Genomic DNA, 20,714 nt, shown 5'->3' on the forward strand with positions numbered 1-20,714 from the left:
AGTGATCCTATCTATGTTCATAGAGTCAGAAGCAACTCTAAAGTCTAGTGGAAACCCCTCATTGTACAAATGAGGAAACAGGCTCACAGAGGTGACCCCTGCTATTCTCACCAGGCAGTAACAGCTATGATTCCAACCTAAGCCCTATGGTTCCAAATCCTGGTCTTTTCGTTAACTTCTACAGTATTACTGGATTACAAAGACTAAAATGCCCCCAAAATTACTGTAAGAAATTTAATTTTGAACTTGGTTTTTACAGATTTAAGCAGATGGTCCAATTTAGACTGAGTACTTTAGATTGGCTTTTGTATAATTCTCATGTATTTTATGATAGGTCACTTTGATAATACTACTATTTAGATACATAAAACTAATAAAATTGTTTTACACACTTCTATGTTCATAAAAAGTGCTAGCTATTGACCCTGTCATAGATCTTGATTAGCATCTGGCTTCTCTGATTGAATACTGCCCTGGTTGATGATCGTAGACACTTATGATTTTCTGACAACAATCTGCCTTTATTTCTGACTGTGCACTCCCCACTCTAAATAGGTTGCATGACCTGTTTCTGTGTACAGACCGTGAGCTGGCCATGTCCAAAAAATCTATTTATTAATTTCTCTGTAGCAAGAAAGCCTTGAGACTTCAGTGGCTGACTGCTTTTTAAATTCAAATTCACAAACATCTACTAAATGCCTTCTAAGTATAATGAAATGTTAGGCTCTGGGAATATAAAAACAAAACCAAAAATCCAACTCCTCAATTAACAAAGCAGTCCCTACCCTCTAGAACTGAGGTGGGGAACCTGCAGATTAACAATTCATCCCTGTCCTACGCCCGGGGGAGCCTACCTTGACACGAGGCCAAACAAATTTCTAGGAGGGTATGAGCGAAGGGCAGGCCCCGAGGGAAGGAAAGAAAAACACTAGTGGTCATTCTCCTGCCTGCTAGAATCATTGCCCATCAATGTACCTCCACCCACAGAAAAGTTGAATAGCCACAGTGTTCCCTACTACTTCATCTTCCAGAAGACAAGAGAGGCCCTGCTTAGCTGGAGGCCACTATTCTTGTGGTCAACAAGAAGGAGACGGAGTAAAGTCCTGAGGGAGACCCTTGAATTGAAGCCCCACCTATGACTGCTTACCCAGTCAGGTCACTTGTTTCTAGTCATGCATTTTCTTTCTGGGATGCAAGCATTCTTCTCAGCTCCTTCTCTTGAGAGCAAAACAATATTTTATCTGTTAAGCTCTGCTAGGTTGATGGAAATGGTGTTCCTTTTCCAAAGAAAAGAGCCATTTTAGAGTCAGGAGGCTCTAAGCATCTGCTGGATCAAAAGGGGTGGTTTCCCTTTTCCAGAGGAGTCCATTTCAAATCATAAAAACTGTCTGCTCATAGTAGCTACCTTATCAATCCGTGACCTGTTGGGGACCACTCCTCTACTAACTGAAGCCAAGTGAGGAAGGCATAGTTTATTCTACAGACTTCCCTTTAATTCAAACAACTAAAAGTGATTTGTTGTTTACTGTTATATTTATAAAGAGTGGTGGAACTAAAGAAAGCTGGTAATGTTGAGGGTTGAGGGAGACAAGATCCAGGAACCGCAAGCCTGGAGTCCCCAGACAGGGTCATTGAGAGAGAATGCCCCTCAAAGACCCGAGTATTGGAGAGGGTTGGGGCCGTCTGGAATGAATTTACGATCTCAAACATTCTTTAAGTCAAGGTGGCAAAGATTTATTATGCTTTACAGCGGGCAAGAGTTCTTAGGAAACCTGCAACCTTACAAGGGTGCAGGAAAGTTTTTATAAGAGATTTGGGGGTGAAACATGTCAGTTGTTTTGGGTTGGAATTAGGTAGTGGTTAAGGGGTGGTCAGTTCTTAAAGGAACATGCACTTTTTGTATCTACTGCCCAGGTGTCTTAACCAGAGTTCACTGGGAAATAGCCCAAGGAGGGGCTACGTGGGGGTGTGGTTTTGACTGTGAAATGTCACTAAGTCAACTATTGTCAGGGCTGGCTGGAGATGTCCAGGTTGCTTCCATCAAATGTCTTGTTAGTCAAGATTAATGTAAGGGAGTATACATTTGACTGTGTCTAGGTTATGTATCAGTAAGGTCAGTAGGCTGTAAATATTGTTATGTCCCAGTGTACAGCCAATTAGCAATACACAGGGAGTCAGACCAATAAATTCTATAGGTTCACCTGGCTGCAGTATCAGGAGGAGAGATACGTGTTTTGCTAAGGCATGCCTCCTTTAACTGGAGAGAAATTGCTAGGGCCAATGCTTTAGAGCTAGGGAGAGATGTGATTTTAGAACTGGATGTGATTTTGGAATTGGGGTCCAGGCACAGGCACCCAAGCAGAGGCTAAGGAGAAATGTTAGAATTAGGGAACAAGCACAAGCACCCAAGCAGCCCATCAGTAACAGTTGTCCCCTTATTAATGGGTTGATGATAGCCATCCTCATGCCCATCTTATCAAGACAGGCAGAGAAACTCCTAACATACTAGCAGGCAGACTGGTCACCAGGTTCTTTTTAACATTTAGGGAAGGAGAAAACACCACTAAGCTTCAGTGACTGAGGTGGCACCTGAGCTGAGCCTGAGGGCAAGTAAGGAGGGAATACATTGAAGGCATAGAGGTAGGAGAGGACACATTGAATTTGGGAACAGCTATAAATTCTTTAGTTCTTTTTTAAATGAAACATAGTGTCTGTGAGAGTAGGTAATGTGAAATACAGCTGAAACAGTGATTTGGAACCAGATTATGGAATGATCTAATAGTAGATTTGCTCCGTTTTGAATCCTGATTTTTGTATGCTTCTTGAGTCCAAGTCATTCCTTTGGTGTCTGATTCTGAACTCTTATATCTAGCCTTTCATTTTTTTTAAACTCTAACTTTTGATCCTAGCTCCTCAATCCATATCCACCTACAAATTGTCAGTTTGTCTCTGCCCTTACTGCTTCTGTTCCTCTCCCTAATCTACCCAACCAGAAATGCCCTACCCTTCCAATTTTCTTAATTATGTTAATCTGATAACTGAGGAAAATCCTGTCTTAAGCAAACCCCATGAATTTAAGTACTAAGATTACAGTATCAGTTGAAAGAAATTGTCTTCCTCCCCTCCCCAAAATCTATAAAATAGCAGCATATTTTGTTTTTTAATTTGATTTCTTTTTTTAAACAGGAAGAAGAGAATTCATCCAAAGATTAAAACTTGAAGCAACACTGAATGTGCATGATGGCTGTGTAAGTGTTAACTTGTTATCATATCTAAAAAAATTCAAATTTAGTTTTTGGAAAGTAGGATAAAATACTTTCATCCCTTAAAGATGAGGCATATTGTTAATTTAAACATATAGTAGAAGAAGAGAGGAACAGGACACAAAGCTATTTGAATTAAAATATAAATTTAGTCTCTTCAGGTCTTTATGAAATGTAGGGGAAATTTACAGAAGTTGCTTTTAAACGCCTATATTTTTAAAATGTCCTGAAGCCATAAAAGAGATATGTAATGGAAACCAGGACTTCGGTGGAGCAGCAGGGAACTATTACCTTGTACATAGAGAATAGATGATGCCCAGAATGGCACAGAATAGAAAAAAAAGAAGATAATGGTGAAGATAGTATCTTTTAGGATAAGAGCCAGGAACAGAAGCTGACTTGATAAAAGGTAGTCATCATACAGAAACCAAAAGAGGGGTCCTGGAGATCTAACTAAGAGAACCTTCTTCCCCTAAAGATGAAGAAGGCTCTAAAAATGGTGACTCTGTCTGGGATTAAAGGAATGGATAATGATAACTCACATTTATGTAGTACTTTTAGGCTTGCAAAACACTTAACATACATTACTTCATTTGATCCTTACATCTTTGTGAGGTTGGTGTTATTTCCATTTACAGATAAGGAAACAGAGGCTTAGATTAAGTGATTTGCTATTGGTCCTACAGTTAGATAATGTTACAGGGAGGATTTGAACCCAGGTTTCCTCTGACTTTTAAATCCAGGACTCTCTACTATACCAGTAAGTGCACTCGAAGCAGCTAGATGACTCAGTGGATAGAGCATTGGGCCCATAGTCTGGAAGACCTGAGTTCAATTCATGCTCAGACACTTAATTACTGTGTGAGCCTGGGCAAGTCACTTAACTCTGTTTGCCTTAGTCCAGTGGAGAAGGAAATGGCAAACTTCTACAGTATCTTTGCCAAGAAAACCCCAAATGGGGTCACAAAGGCTTAGACATGACTGACTGACTAAACAGCAACAAAAGTAAGGTAGACTGGCCAGAAAGTCTGAATTTGGATACATGATGTGAGTTCAAATCCTGATTCTGACACTACCTTTCTGACTTTGGCTAAGTCACTTAACTTCTCCAAGGCTCAGTTTACTCATCTGTAAAATAAAAAGGATTGGACGATATGATCTTTAAGCCCCTTTCCAGCTGTAAATCCTATGATCTAACAGGCAGTTGGTGATATGAGAGTGTAGATCAGGAGTGTTTGTATCCTGTTACTCAAACCACCTGCCCCAAGGCCAATAGACTAAAGGTTGTGGAGATGGTGATAGTTGGAAAGGGACATGCTAGTGCTTTGAAAACTTAGCAACAAACCTGCACTGAGAACTCAGTTGTGGCATGGAATGGTTTTTTTTTGTTGTTGTTTTTTATTATTATTATTTTATTTATTTAATATATTTAGTTTTCAGCATTGATTTTCACAAGAGTTTGAATTACGAATTTTCTCCCCATTTCTACCCTCCCGCCCACTACAAGATAGCGTATATTCTGGTCCCCAGTCAGCCCTCCTTTCTGTCACCCCACTCCCCTCCCATGCCCCTTTCCCTTCTTCTCTAGTAGGGCAAGATAAATTTCTATGCCCAATTGCCTGTGTATCTTATTTCCTAGTTGCGTGCAAAAACTTTTTTTTGTTGTTTTTGAATGTCTGTTTTTAAAACTTTGAGTTCCAAATTCTCTCCCCTCTTCCCTCCCTGCCCACCCTCCCTAAGAAGGCAAGCAATTCAACATAGGCCACATGTGTATCATTATGTAAAACCCTTCCACAAGACTCATGTGAAAAATTAACTATGTTTTGCTCCTTCCTAACCTATCCCCCTTTATTGAATTTTCTCCCTTGACCCTGACCCTTTTCAAAAGTGTTTGTTTTTGATTACCTCCTCCCCCATCTGCCCTCCCTTCTATCATCCCCCCTTTTTTATCTTCTTCCTCCTCCTTTCCTATGGGGTAAGATACCCAGTTGAGTGTGTATGGTATTCCCTCCTCAGGTCAAATCTGATGAGAGCAAGATTCACTCATTCCCCCTCACCTGCCCCCTCTTCCCTTCCTACAGAACTGCTTTTTCTTGCCACTTTTATGCGAGATAATTTATCCCAATCTATCTCTCTGTTTCTCCCTCTCTCAATATATTCCTCTCTCTTAATTTGATTTTATTTTTTTAAATATCATCCCTTCATATTCAACTCACCCTGTGCCCTCTGTCTATATCTATATCTATCTATATCTATCTATCTATATATGTATACATCTACATCTGTATCTATATCTGTATCTATATCTATATCTATATATACGTATATGTATATTCCCTTCAGCTACCCTAATACTGAGGTCTCATGAATCATACACATCATCTTTCTATGTAGGAATGCAAACAAAACAGTTCAACTTTAGTAAGTCCCTTATGATTTCTCTTTCTTGTTTACCTTTTCATGCTTCTCTTGATTCTTGTGTTTGAAAGTCAAATTTTCTATTCAGCTCTGGTCTTTTCACTGAGAAAGCTTGAAAGTCCTCTATTTTATTGAAAATCCATATTTTGCCTTGGAGCATGATACTCAATTTTGCTGGGTAGGTGATTCTTGGTTTTAATCCTAGCTCCATTGACCTCCGGAATATCGTATTCCAAGCCCTTCGATCTCTTAATGTAGAAGCTGCTAGCTCTTGTGTTATTCTGATTGTGTTTCCACAATATTCAAATTGTTTCTTTCTGGCTGCTTGCAGTATTTTCTCCTTGACCTGGGAGCTCTGGAATTTGGTGACAATATTCCTAGGAGTTTTCTTTTTGGGATCTTTCTGAGGAGGCGATCTGTGGATTCTTTCAATTTCTATTTTACCCTCTGGCTCTAGAATATCAGGGCGGTTTTCCTTGATAATTTCTTGAAGGATGATATCTAGGCTCTTGTTTTGATCATGGCTTTCAGGTAGTCCAGTAATTTTTAAATTATCTTTCCTGGATCTATTTTCCAGGTCAGTGGTTTTTCCAGTGAGATATTTCATATTGTCTTCCACTTTTTCATTCCTTTGGTTCTGTTTTATAATATCTTGATTTCTCATCAAGTCACTAGCTTCCACTTGCTCCAATCTAATTTTTAAGGTAGTATTTTCTTCAGTGGTCTTTTGGACCTCCTTTTCCATTTGGCTAATTCTGCCTTTCAAGGCATTCTTCTCCTCATTGGCTTTTTGAAGCTCTTTTGCCATTTGAGTTAGTCTATTTTTTAAGGTATTGTTTTCTTCGATATTTTTTCCAGTATTTTTTTGAGTCTCCTTTACCAAGTCATTGACTTGTTTTTCATGGTTTTCTTGCATCATTCTCATTTCTCTTCCCAGTTTTTCCTCTACTTCTGTAACTTGCTTTTCCATATCCTTTTTGAGCTCTTCCATGGCGTGAGACCAGTTCATGTTTTTCTTGGAGGCTTTTGATGTAGGCTCTTTGACTTTGTTGACTTCTTCTGGCTGTATGTTTTGGTCTTCTTTGTCACCAAAGAAAGATTCCAGAGTCTGAGACTGAATCTGAGTGCGTTTTTGCTGCCTGGCCATGTTCCCAGCCAACTACTTGACCATTGAGTTTTTTTGTTGGGGTATGACTGCTTGTAAAGAGTACTTTGTTCCAAGCTTGAGGGGATGTGCTGTTGATTTCAGAGCTATTTGTATACAGCCAGCTCTGCCACACCAGCACTCCTCCTTCCCCAAGAACCTCCAACCTGGACCTGATGCAAATCTTCAGCAGGCTCTGCAGTCCTGCTCTGATTGGCCACTTAATGCCTCCCACCAGGTGGGCCTGGGGCCAGAAGCAACTGCAGCTGTAGTTCCTCAGAACTGCAACACCCCTGCTGTCCCCTCGGTGGCCGAACCTCGAACTCTTTTCACTCTCTCCCGTGCAGCTTTTCCCACTAACCTTCGCTGTTGTCTTTGGTGTTTGTGGGTTGAGAAGTCTGGTAACTGCCACAGCTCACTGATTCAGGGTGCTAAGGTCTGTTTTGCCTGGCTCCTGGTCTGGTTGGTCCTGCTGCCACCCCCCTGAGCTCCGCTCCCTTCTGCTCCATGTGCGATAGACCTTATCCAGCAACCATCCAGGCTGTCCTGGGCTGGTGCCCTGCTTCCCTCTGCTATTTTGTGGGTTCTGCAGTTCTAGAATTTGTTCAGAGCCATTTTTAATAGGTTTTTAGAGGGACCTGGCAGGGAGCTCATGCAAGTCCCTGCTTTCCAGCTGCCATCTTGGTTCTGCCCGGCATGGAATGTTTTAAACCTCAGTTTAGCAGATCTGACAGTACGCAAGTGACTTGAGATATTTCATGTCTACAGATTTATCTGGAAATGTTGCTAATGTCATAATATTTAGATGATCTTTTTCCTTTTTTGCTTTCGTCCATGTGATGATATTGATGTGTGGGTAATCCCTCCACTAAGAACATTTGTTTCATTATTTATGAACCTAAAATGTGGCCATGTGTTAAAAGAGTAGACAAGGGGCAGGGGTAGGAGGCACCGCTGGGAATGCTATGGGGAGGTTTGAGGAAGGCTCCAAGGAGCTGGAGTCAGAAGGGACACTAGAGATCCTAGAACTGGGAGGGTCCTTAGGGTCATCTGGTACAGCCTCTTCACTTCACAGATGATGGAATATGCTTAGAGGAGTTAAATGAGTTGCCTAAGGTCACAATGGTAATTAGTGGGAGAACTGGATTCCAAGTGGAAGTCTTCTGACTCACCGTTGGTAGATTGATGGTTGCTTTGGAGCCCTGGACACATGAAGACTTGTACTCTCAGTGTGTCAGGGCTTCTGGCCCCAGGCAGATCATTTAATCTTTTTGCATCTCCTCAGTTTTCTTATCTTTTAAATGGAATTAATAATAACTTGCAGACTTCCTTCACAGGGTTATTGTGAGGAAACTGTTTAAGTACTACATGTTATTTTAATATGTAATGAAATATACACTTGGATAATAGGAAGTTAACTTTACAATTTTGATATTACATCATCTAAACCTCTCCTTGGCATTAAAGGTACAGATGTATTCCACAGAAAGTTACCATTCTGTAATGACATAAGTTTTAACCACACCCACTGTAATGGTCACATCAGTCCCTCCTCCCTTCTCCCCTTGACTCAGCCCTGTCGCCCACTTCTTGTGTTTTTTACTCCTTAGTCCTGGGTTTGGTGGGTGCTCTTTCCCTCAGTCCCAGGGAAAGGTTTCCTGCTTCTTGCTCTCCTTCCCGCTCCTTGACTAAAAAAAAAAAAAAGCCCCTTGTCTTTTTGCTGTACTGCATTATCATCACACACGTTGCTATTCTTCAGATAACTGGGAAAAGCCAGTACTATAGGGTTGTTAAAAATCTCAAAGAGATGTGGAATGCTTACATAGAGCATCCAGCAAGTGATAGCAAGGCTGTCACCTTTAGCCTTTTTGAAGCAGCCCTATTTACAGCTGAGGTGTTGGGTTAACATGCCACTTAGCTGCTTAGAGAACACAGGAAAAGAGACAAATATATGCATATACAAAACCTTTCAGCAGAGGTCATTGATTTGTTGCCTTCTGGATCCCTGGGCTTAGCTTATCTTCTTAAACTCAGAGCTATTGTCTCATCGATTTCTAGCCTATTGAGAAGGTAGAGAAGATTTGGCTCCTGAAATTCCCAGGCCTCCCCCCCTTCTATTTAATTGTCCTTGCCCTTTTACTTGTTGTGCCAGGACTCAGCACTTTTCCATTGGTCTTGGAAGATGGATTGTACATTCCCCAGATGTGTGCAAGAATTTTGGAGAAACAGTGTCCAAACTTAACCAAGGCATCTTTCTGCCCTGCCCCCAATCTCAGACTGGAGGTTGGCATTCTTTTTTTTTTTTTCTTGGAGCAGGGAAGGCAGGGCAATTGGGGTTAAGTGACTTGCCCAAGGTTACGCAGCTAGTAAGTGTGTCAAGTGTCTGAGGCTGGATTTGAACTCAGGTACTCCTGACTCCAGGGCTAGTGCTCTACTCACTGCACCACCTAGATGCCCCAGGTTGGCATTCTTAAAGAAGAAAAAATTAGCTCTACTTTTCTCTTCTTCTGGCATTATCACTTTTTTTTTTTTTTTACCCAAGCCTATGTTTCTTTATTCATAGTATCATAGGACCTACAAAAGATATTAGAGGCCATCAAGTCTGAAATCTTTATGAGGATCTTGAAGTACATACCAGTTATGTGACTTGTCTAGGGTCACACGGCTAATGTTTGAGGTGGGATTTAAACTCCGATGTTCTTTACTCCAAGTCCAATGCTGTATCCACTGCGCCATCCTATCTTCTAGGAAATTTCTGCTGGGGAAATTCTCCTTGCCAATGCAGATTGGCAGCTGTTCTTAGCTTAGTCTTCTCAAAGGCTCTTTTCTCCAAATCCCCATTCATATTTGATGATTGGTTCTTCATACTGTCACCTATCATTGGTCCCTCCTTTCTTCTCCATCCAGGTTAAATAGACAGTTCTGTTCTGTTGGAAGTCAACTAGCAGCAAAACGAGGCTGTTTCTCTTAAAACTTGGAGTATTCAGCTTTCATACTATAAGACAGTTAGTATGTTGAAGTTGCCCAGTTTCTCACGATTTCAGGTCTCTTTAAAAAGAGATTTTTTTTTAAACCTTGATAATTTTGTTGCCACAAGAATGGTTCTTCCCTATGAATAGTGGTCTAACCCAGCTCCTTTTCAATCTTTATCTTCTCTGGTGTGTTTCTGGCCACTCTCCCAAATCTAAATGTGGTAGTATTACTATTTTTTTTTTGGAGGGGGGAAGGCAGGGCAATTGGGGTTAAGTGACTTGCCCGAGATCACACAGCTAGTACGTGTGTCAAGTGTCTTGAGGCCAGATTTGAACTTAGGTCCTCCTGACTCCAGGGCTGGTGCTCCACTCACAGTGCCACCTAGCTGCCTCCTCCCTCTCCCCTAGCATCACTATTCTTGATGGTGGAAAAAAGTATATGATAAAGAATCTTTGCAGGGAACAAAATCATTGCCACTAGGATGAGAAGAGAAACGTTTGTTGATTGGGAGAAAAAAATCTTTGTAGCAAATGTTTGTCATCAGGGTCTAAAATTCAAGATATAGTGAGAACTAATACAAAAAGATGAGATTAAAATACATTTCCCAATGGATAAGTAGTCATGAACAAACAGTTCTGAAAAGAAAACTTGCCAGCTGTTAACCATAAGAAAGATTTCTCTAAATCATTAATAAGACAAATGCAAATCCCTCTTTTGATACTCAGTACCTGTTTGACCTTGGGCAGATCACTTAAGATCTGTGGGCCTTAGTTTTATCTGTAAAAAAATGAGAGGGTTGGATCCTTGGAGATCAATTTGGGCTCTAGATATATAAACTTTGAAGTTTCTTCTCACACCCAGCAAATTGGCAGAGTTGGTGTACTAATACACCATTGGTGGAGCTATGAATTTATTCAGTTACTCTGGAGAGCTGTTTGAAATTAGGATTAAAAAAAGGAGTTGGAAAGTCCATGCCCTTTGACCCAGAAATCATACTCTTAGGTATATTATCCCAAGGAGATCGAAGACCCTTATCCCTTGACGAGAAACTTTAATGTTGAAACATTCATAGTAGCAGTCTTTTGTGATAGTAAAGGATTAGAAAAAAAGTAGATATCCATTGATTGGAGAATGGCTAAAAAAAAGTTGTACATGAATGCAACAGAATATTATTTCTGTAAGGTGACAAATGTAAAGATTTGGAAGCCCCAAGAAAATTCATATGAACTATTTCAGACCAAAATGAGCAGAACCAGGAAAATAACATACATAATGACTACAACAGTGTTAGAAAGAATTATAAAAATGAAACAGAAGGCAGTGTATTTATAAAGACTATTCTGGGCTCAGAAGTTGGGACTTGTGGGTCAGGTTGTAAAACTGCAAAACTCCCCAGTGCTGCCTGAACCAAATTAAAATGTAACTGGGTAATGTTTAACAAATAAAAATACAGCATAATACAATGTTAATTTGTGGTTTTGTAAGTCAATATATGTCCCACAGGGATTGTTTTTCTTTAAATTTGACACCATTGGTTTACTAAGTTTTTGATCTCTCCTATCTTATTCCTTTGTGTTCTTAGTGTCATGTTTCCATTTTTTTAATTAAAAAACACAAAGAGTATCAAAATATATGTTGATTTAATTTTAAGGGTCTTACCAAGTTCTCTGTAGAATTTTTCTACCTCGTCATCCTCTGCAACAGATATTGGGGTATAAGTTGCAGTCATTTTCCTGGTTTTCTTTTTGCAAATACTGATTGTACCGACTTTAATACTAGATGACTATACCTTGAAATGATGATTCCTGTTCACATTCAGTGCATGATAAAACCAAACTCTACCTACTCATTTTTTCCCTCCAAAAGAGCATCTGGGTCTTACATTTTTCTACAGCTTCCTTCTATTTTCTTTTATAGAAAGAATATCAAGACTGATAAGATTCAGTTCCTTTAGTAGCATTCCCCTCCTTGAAAAGGTCATTAAAGTTTATAGATGATCAAAGACAGTGTGATTCTTAGCATCCTGTATATCCCTTTCTGCCATTAGCCCACTGTCAGTACAGAAGTGGAAGGTGGACATACAGCACTAAGGGCCTTTTTGTAGTTTTGTTCATTACCACATGGCTAGCCAATTTGCCTGTACTTAGTCTGGTCCTTAGAAATTGTTGTAGGGGTCATATTCAGATCTTTTTTAACATGGTAAAACCTTCCACAGCTTGAACATTGAGCTTCAAGAACAAGGGTCACCTCCATGCCATGATGAAAGAATCAGGGTAGGACTTTCTGGAAATTAGCATAGTAGGAGTGAAGATGAGAATGGTGGGGTCTGGGGTCAGAGAAGGGGAAAGTGTTTCCAGGGTCATAGGGGCAAGGGAATTAGTAGAGGATGGCGGATCAGCATCAGATGGAGAGAATTTGGGAGTTAGAAGGAGAAGGGATTCAGGGTCTGGGGTCACAGGGGACAGGAATATAGAATCTGTCAGATTTTAGAGGGAAAGTATGGGGGTTAGGGCAGAAGAAGAAGGGGATAGATGTTTAGAGAAAGGGAAAAGTGTATGAGGGCCAAAGCCAGAAGGATGTGGGTTGGGAATTGACAGAAGGATATGGTATAGTTATAGAATTTGGTCCCAGGGTCCTTCAGGGCTGGGCAGAACTTGTGAGAGAGAGCAAAGTTCTTTGTCAGGGTTTGCTGGGTGGGGTAGACACAGTACAATATAGGGTATCCTGCTTTGTAGCCTCCAGCAAGTGCTCACAGTCCCCCTAGTGCGTGTATTCCATTGTGTGTCTGGGATGACCTTCAGCTCCTTTTCCAGAAGCCTCATCTCTTTACGAAGAGCATTCTTCTGAAGAATGCCCACCAGCTTCCACTGCCTAGGCCTGTCACTCACAATGCAGTTCAGCTCCTTTAGCTGGCTGGCCTTTGATTTCCAAGGAGCCAGTGACCGAGGCTGTGGATTAGAAGGTTTGCTTGTGATTGGATAGGCCAGGAACATAGAGATCTAGATGGGTGAGTGGAGCGGGGAAGGGTGGGGAGGAAGGGAGAGAAGAGGAAAAAGTATGGGATACTTTATTCCTATTAAATTTCACTTTGTTAGATTTGACCTAGCATTCCGACTGATTATGATTGGATGGTATATCTTTCTGGAAATACTGGAGTCTCCTGAGGATCAGTAGAAGGAACTGGGAACATTTGAGCCTGTGTAAGCAGGACAACTGTTTGCGAGTATTTCCAACGGCGGTCACATGGAAGGAGGATTGAACTTGTTTCTGTCTCCCACAGTGAAGAACTCTAGTTGCAGACTCAGATTTAGATTTGATTCAGGGAAAAGCTTCCTAACAATTAGAGCTTCTCAGAAGTGGAATAACCTGCTTGAGGCTTTCAAATCTAGAGTTCCATTTGTAGACAGCATTTTTGATCAGATTGAGTTAGACCAGAGACCTCTGAGGTCTCTGAGAAACTCTTGGGTTCTGTGAAATATTAATTTCTTAATTCTAATTATTTTCCCCCCTTCCTTTTTCTTTTCAGTAATATTAGGACTACTGGTTCGTAGGATTTATTTGTAGCATTTCAGATCTGAAATCCATAAAACAAGGCCATTTTTCATATAGAAAAACATCTTTGTGGCATGATAGGGAGAGATTTTTGAATATATTGTTTAAACTTCTCATTGAATTCTAATTTTATTACGAAATACATATATTTTCAAAATTATAAGGTAACGATTAGCTAACTTTTTTCTTTTAATGTCACTGTTTTTAAAACGATTCTGTTTGCCATTATAGGTGAATACAATCTGTTGGAATGACACTGGAGAATATATTTTATCTGGTTCAGATGACACTAATCTAGTAATCAGTAATCCCTACAGCCGAAAAGTAAGTATTTTTCTAAAAATCATACAAATTTACGGGGAATAGTTTGCTGACAAAAGCAATCAGTAAATATGATGTAGTATCCTTTTTCCATGTGTGTTTTTGTGTCAGAGCACATATTTCACTCACCTTCTTAGCCCTCTTTATGACTGAGGTTATGTACTTGAAAATTTCCCTTTTTAGGTTTCCAGTTAAACTTTTCAGGTCTTCCTCTCACTTTTCTTCCATATGTGAGCAAAGATGATTATACAGATATGTTTGAATCATTTCCTTCTCACACATTAAATCCTTTTCCTTGGCCATGGCATTATGGGTGATAAGCGGTCATATTGATTTGTTTTTACCTTGTTGCAGGTGAGCAGACCAGGGTCCTGGAGATGTTGTGGCTCCCCAAGGCTACCCAACTCTCCAGTCTCCTCCAAGCATAAAACATTTTGCTGTCTTCATGGTCTCAGTTGATTTGTGGTGCTCTCAGCTGTATCCTTCTTTTCTTCAGCTTTGTGGCATTATTGCTGGATCCTCTGTTCTGGGAATCGCTATTTGTTTTGCTTTGCTTTACTCCAAACGTCTTCTTTCCCTCTGAGTTCAACTTTTTGGGTCTGGCTTCACTTTCTTAATTCACATTTCCTTTGAAAATCCTGCTGGGTGGTTGTCGGAACCTCCTGATTATTTGACTTTAAAAGAGGGTTGTTTTCCTTCACAAATTCCATCTGGTAATTAAATAGCATTGTCAGCATTTCTCTTACTATCTTTTCCTCATTGGGCAATTAAGTTTTTTGCCATAATTTTAATGGTTTTTCTTTGTTCATAGAAAAGCTCTGACACAATTGTAAGTTAGCCATTTTGCTATGCAGGTGTTTCTTAACATCAACTTTTGAAATATTGCTGTTCTAGAGGCATCTCTTTAGCCTGAATTTTGTCAAATTTTGAAATCATTAGTCTATTATTATAAATTAGTGATTATATCTCTGAACTCTCAGCTTCCGTTAATTTATTGTAAGGTTCTTTATGTGTGATACTTAACCATAACTAAGAACATAGAATTAGAATTCTAAGGTGTATATCCCTTGTTATCTTCCATGCTGAGTCGTCCAGGTTTCTAACTTCAGATTTATCCTTAATTCTTCTCTTTCTCTTGGCCTCATATACATCATCCAGTTGCCAAGTCTTTTTTATTTCTTTTGCTTTTTTTAAAAATTTATTTATTTAATACATTTAGTTTTCAGTATTGATTTTCACAAGAGTTTGAATTATGAATTTTCTCCCCATTTCTACTCTCCTGCCCACTCCAAGATGGCATATATTCTGGTTGCCCCTTTCCCCAGTCAGCCCTCCTTTCTGTCATCCCACTCCCCTTCCATCCCCTTTTCCCTTACTTTCTTGTAGGGCAAGATACATTTCTATGCCCCATTTCCTGTGTATCTCATTTCCTAGTTGCATGCAAAAACTTTTTTTTTTGTTTTTGAACATCTGTTTTTAAAATTTTGAGTTCCAAGTTCTCTCCCCTCTTCCCTCCCCACCCACCCTCCCGAAGAAGGCAAGCAATTCAACATAAGCCACATGCATATCATTATGTAAAAGCCTTCCACAATACTCATGTTGTGAAAGACTAACTATATTTTGCTCCTTCCTAACCTATCCCCCTTTATTGAATTTTCTCCCTTGACCCTGTCCCTTTTTAAAAGTGTTTGTTTTTGATTACCTCCTCCCCCATCTGCCCTCCCTTCTATCATCCCCCCTTTTTTATCTTCTTCCTCCTTCTTTCCTATGGGGTAAGATACCCAATTGAGTGTGTATGGTATTCCCTCCTCAGGTCAAATCCGATGAGAGCAAGATTCACTCATTCCCCCTCACCTGCCCCCTCTTCCCTTCCTACAGAACTGCTTTTCCTTGCCACTTTTATGTGAGATAATTTACCCCATTCTATCTTTCTGTTTCTCCCTCTCTCAATATATTCCTCTCTCTTAATTTGATTTTATTTTTTTAAATATCATCCCTTCATATTCAACTCACCCTGTGCCCTTTATATAAATACACACACACACACACACACACGTATGTATATTCCCTTCAGCTACCCTAATACTGAGGTCTCATGAATCATACACATCATATTTCCATGTAGGAATGTAAACAAAGCAGTTCAGCTTTAGTAAGTTCCTTGTGATTTCTCTTTTTTGTTTACCTTTTCATGCTTCTCTTGATTCTTGTGTTTGAAAGTCAAATTTTCTATTCAGCTCTGGTCTTTTCACTGAGAAAGCTTGAAAGTCCCCTATTTTATTGAAAATCCATATTTTGCCTTGGAGCATGACACTCATTTTTGCTGGGTAGGTGATTCTTGGTTTTAATCCTAGCTCCATTGACCTCCGGAATATCGTATTCCAAGCCTTTTGATCCTTTAATGTAGAAGCTGCTAGCTCTTGTGTTATTCTGATTGTGTTTCCACAATATTCAAATTGTTTCTTTCTGGCTGCTTGCAGTATTTTCTCCTTGACCTGGGAGCTCTGGAATTTGGTGACAATATTCCTAGGAGTTTTCTTTTTGGGATCTTTCTGAGGAGGCAATCTGTGCATTCTTTCAATTTCTATTTTACCCTCTGGCTCTAGAATATCAGGGCGGTTTTCCTTGATAATTTCTTGAAGGATGATATCTAGGCTCTTGTTTTGATCATGGCTTTCAGGTAGTCCAGTAATTTTTAAATTATCTTTCCTGGATCTATTTTCCAGGTCAGTGGTTTTTCCAGTGAGATATTTCATATTGTCTTCCACTTTTTCATTCCTTTGGTTCTGTTTTATAATATCTTGATTTCTCATCAAGTCACTAGCTTCCACTTGCTCCAATCTAATTTTTAAGGTAGTATTTTCTTCAGTGGTCTTTTGGACCTCCTTTTCCATTTGGCTAATTCTGCCTTTCAAGGCATTCTTCTCCTCATTGGCTTTTTGAAGCTCTTTTGCCATTTGAGTTAGTCTATTTTTTAAGGTATTGTTTTCTTCGATATTTTTTCAGTATTTTTTTGAGTCTCCTTTAGCAAATCATTGACTTGTTTTTCATGGTTTTCTTGCATCATTCTCATTTCTCTTCCCAGTTTTTCCTCTACTTCTGTAACTTGCTTTTCCAAATCCTTTTTGAGCTCTTCCATGGCGTGAGACCAGTTCATGTTTTTCTTGGAGGCTTTTGATGTAGGCTCTTTGACTTTGTTGACTTCTGGCTGTATGTTTTGGTCTTCTTTGTCACCAAAGAAAGATTCCAGAGTCTGAGACTGAATCTGAGTGCGTTTTTGCTGCCTGGCCATGTTCCCAGCCAACTACTTGACCATTGAGTTTTTTTGTTGGGGTGAGACTGCTTGTAGAGTAAAGAGTACTTTGTTCCAAGCTTGAGGGGATGTGCCGTTGATTTCAGAGCTATTTGTATACAGCCAGCTCTGCCACACCAGCACTCCTCCTTCCCCAAGAACCTCCAACCTGGACCTGATGCAAATCTTCAGCAGGCTCTGCAGTCCTGCTCTGATTGGCCACTTAATGCCTCCCACCAGGTGGGCCTGGGGCCAGAAGCAACTGCAGCTGTAGTTCCTCAGAACTGCAACACCCCTGCTGTCTCCGGGGCGGTGGCCTACCGTGAACTTTCACTCTCTCCCGTGCAGCTTTTCCCACTAACCTTCGCTGTTGTCTTTGGTGTTTGTGGGTTGAGAAGTCTGGTAATTGCCATAGCTCACTGATTCAGGGCGCTAAGGTCTATTTTGCCTAGCTCCTGGTCTGGTTGGTCCTGCTGCCACCCATGCTGGGCTCCGTTCCTCTCCACTGCCAGCTCTGTGTGCGATAGACCTCACCCAGTGACCATCCAGCCTGTCCTGGGCTGGTGCCCTGCTTCCCTCTGCTATTTTGTGGGTTCTGCAGTTCTAGAATTTGTTCAGAGCCATTTTTTATAGGTTTTTGGAGGGAGCTGGTGGGGAGCTCATGCAAGTCCCTGCCTCCCAGCCGCCATCTTGGCTCTGCCCCCGCCCCCCTCCCCCAGTTGCCAAGTCTTGTCAAGTTTGCTTCCACAATATCTTTTGTATCCATCCTTTACTCTCTATTTATTTGTAGAATTTTAGATTTGAAATCCACAAAAACAAGCCCATTTTTTAATTTAAAAATTCTTTGTAGCATGGTGGTAAGAGAGATGTGAGTAAATATTTTAAAGTTCTAATTGAATTCTAATTTTATCATAAATGTTAATTCAGAGCTAGAAAGCCCCCCCCCCCCCATCAAGGCCTTCGAAACCTCATTTCCGAGCTTCCTAATTGGTGTCCTTGCCTGCAAGCTTTTCCTCTCTTTCTCCATCACTGTACAAACCTGAGAATTCACCTTTCTAGGCACAGATCTCATAAAGTCATTGCTCTGCTCCAACACTTGCTATGATTCCCTTACTGTCTGTAGCATAAAATGCAGACTCCTTAGCCTGACCTCACCCTACTTGTCCAGCTTTGTTTCCTCTGACTCTCCTCTCTGAGATCCGCATCCTGGCTGAACTGGGCTGCTGGCTGGTTCTCACACTTAAACCCTGTGCATGAGTCATCTCCCACGCCTCAAATACTCAGGCCCCTCAGCTCTGTCTCTGAATTTCTGTTTTCTTTCAGACCTTACCTCGGGTGCCACCTCTTCTGGTAAGACTTTCTTGATCCCTCTCCCTAGTTGTTAGTGCTCACTAATTTCTGAAATTATACTGTACACATTGCATCCCCAGGGTAGAATGTAGGAAAGGAATCTTCACCGATTCATTTTCCTCCCTGCCGTCTTCCTCCTTAACTGTTTAGAGTCTGGCTTTCATTACCACTTTCCTGGAACATCTCTCTCCCAGGTTAATTACAGAAACCAAAAACCTTGCTTCACTCTTTATCCTGTTTGACCTTGCATCTGCATTTATACTCTTAACCATTCTAGCTCATGTCTTACTCTTCTCTTCTTCCTTAACTTCCGTGACACTACTTTCTCCTGGTTCTCCTCCCTGTTGTAATCTCCTTTTTAGGTCTCTTTCACTCACCTACCTTTCTTCCCCTCTGACTCCTAATAGTGCATTCTGTCTGAGGCCCTGTCTTTATCAGACTTCTTATCTCTAGATATTTCTCCTTTGACAAGCTTACCGATCCTTATTGTTTAAATTTTCATCCATTTCATTCTTCCTGTGAAGGTTTTCAGGCTAGTCTCTTTTGAGTAATGTCATGGATCTTGCTGTGAAGACACTGTAATGTTCTGAGGCTTGATGCAATCAGCACACAGTGTCATCCATGCTCCATCACAAATCTTCAATAATTCCTTAGTGTCTCTAGGATGAAATCCAGATTCCTGAGTCCAGTATCTAAAGTCCTTCACAGTCTACTTCCAGCCCACCTTTCTAGACTTATTTCACTTTCTTCCCCTTGACACGTTTTACCTTTCAGCCAAGCTGACCTACTTGCTGTTTCCCAAACTTGTTCTTCCACCCCTTGCCTCCATGTTTTGTAGAAGCTGTCCATCACACCTTAGATGCCTTCCCTCCTCACTTCTAACTGTCTTAACATATACATGAGAGAATACCTGCTGTAAGGGAGCCTTCAAGATCATGGCTTACTCTCCAGATGCTATAAATATTCCTGGATTTTTATTCATTTTTTTTGTATTCAACAGCCGTAAGCACAGTCACGGGTTTGGATTCATTATGCCTTTCATTAAAATTTGTGACTGAAGATGTTTTGTTATAAAAATTGTCATGCTGTTGTCATGGATACCTTCAATACATGTGGAGGTATTTAGACAATCCTGGTGTCCAAAATATGTCATACAGTTGAATGGATCATCTATTGAGCCAAGTACATTCATAGATATATCACCAGGGCAGTCCCTGCAAGTGTAAGATGGGCTGGGCCAGAAGCAAATAGGAGGAAGAGAACTGTTTAGATAGTTTTTGGGAAATTGCACAGTTCTCTCAAGCATTCCAAGTTCCTTCCTGCCACTGAAATTCGTTTTTTTAACACCAATGTTAAAAGTTCACGGTATTATATGGTTGAACAACATGAATTATCACGGTCTCTGAGAATCAAAATTGGGGGAAACCCAGTAGAGCAATGCCAGTTCTGCATAGGTAAACTGTATGCAGAAAGTGGTATGAGTGATATTATCCAGGAAGTGAAAGATCACAAAAAAGGGAGCAAGAGTAAGGAAAGCAATACACCATAAAATGTGGTAATGCAATTTTAGGCTGCATTAACAAAGGAATAGTGTCTGACCCTAAGGAGGTGATAGTTTTTTGTTTTTTTTTTCTCCTCCTTGGTCAAACCATATCTGGAGTATCATGTTCAATTCTGGGCACCCTATTTTCAGGACACTGACAGTCTAGAGACTGTCCAGAGGCAGATGAACAAGATGGAAAAGTTGTGTGAGATTTGATGAGAGACATGGTATTAGAAGGGCTATCCTGTGGAAAAGGGTGAGACTTGTTCTCAGCCAGTGGGCAAAACTAAGAGCAAGCAGTGGGAACCAGTTGTAGTGTGCTTTCTGGCACATTCGAATATCCCAAAGTGAAAGGTGCACCCTTAGGTGGTGGTGGTCTCCTTCTCCCTCACTGGAGGTCATTGGGCTCAATATCTAGCAAGGAGATACTGTAGAGGGGATTCTTGTTTAGATATGGGTTCCACTAGATGGCCTCAGAGAAGCCCTTTTAATTCTGATATTTCTATGACTCTGTACCACCCATATGCTGTGTTATGGTTCCCATGAAAGGTTAAAAAAAACTTAAGAGAAGGCCTTTTAACAAGTTGGGTAAGATCTCTGAAGACTCTTTGGGACAACATGGGCAGAAATCAAAGAGGATGAGAAGGAATTGATAGACAGCTGTCTGCACCAGTTAACATCAGTGAAATCATGGATCCATTGAAAGATAAACAGATGTCTCCTAAATCAGTTTATCCAGCCTTCATCTCTTCTTTCTTTTCCAATCTCTCATTTCCAGCTTTCTGCTAGATATATATCTACATTTGAATGTTCTCCTGAGAACCAACTCCTGCCCCCAAAAGTGTACCTCCTCTCACA

The 20,714-nt window shown here is 40.5% G+C and overlaps 1 protein-coding gene across 9 annotated transcripts in view; it reads left to right on the forward strand.

The window, feature by feature from the left end:
- DCAF6 (DDB1 and CUL4 associated factor 6) overlaps nucleotides 1–20,714 on the forward strand; it is a 176,142-nt gene that overhangs the window by 26,499 nt on the left and 128,929 nt on the right. For all 9 annotated transcript variants that reach the window (XM_036757209.1, XM_036757212.1, XM_036757204.1 and 6 more), the window contains exons 2-3: nucleotides 3,187–3,248; nucleotides 13,582–13,674. In XM_036757209.1, the coding sequence (XP_036613104.1) occupies nucleotides 3,187–3,248; nucleotides 13,582–13,674 (155 nt within the window). The remainder of the gene's footprint in view (nucleotides 1–3,186; nucleotides 3,249–13,581; nucleotides 13,675–20,714) is intronic.

The sequence above is a fragment of the Trichosurus vulpecula genome, chromosome 4 (assembly GCF_011100635.1).
Source record: "Trichosurus vulpecula isolate mTriVul1 chromosome 4, mTriVul1.pri, whole genome shotgun sequence".
In the NCBI taxonomy this organism is placed as follows: Eukaryota; Metazoa; Chordata; class Mammalia; order Diprotodontia; family Phalangeridae; genus Trichosurus; species Trichosurus vulpecula.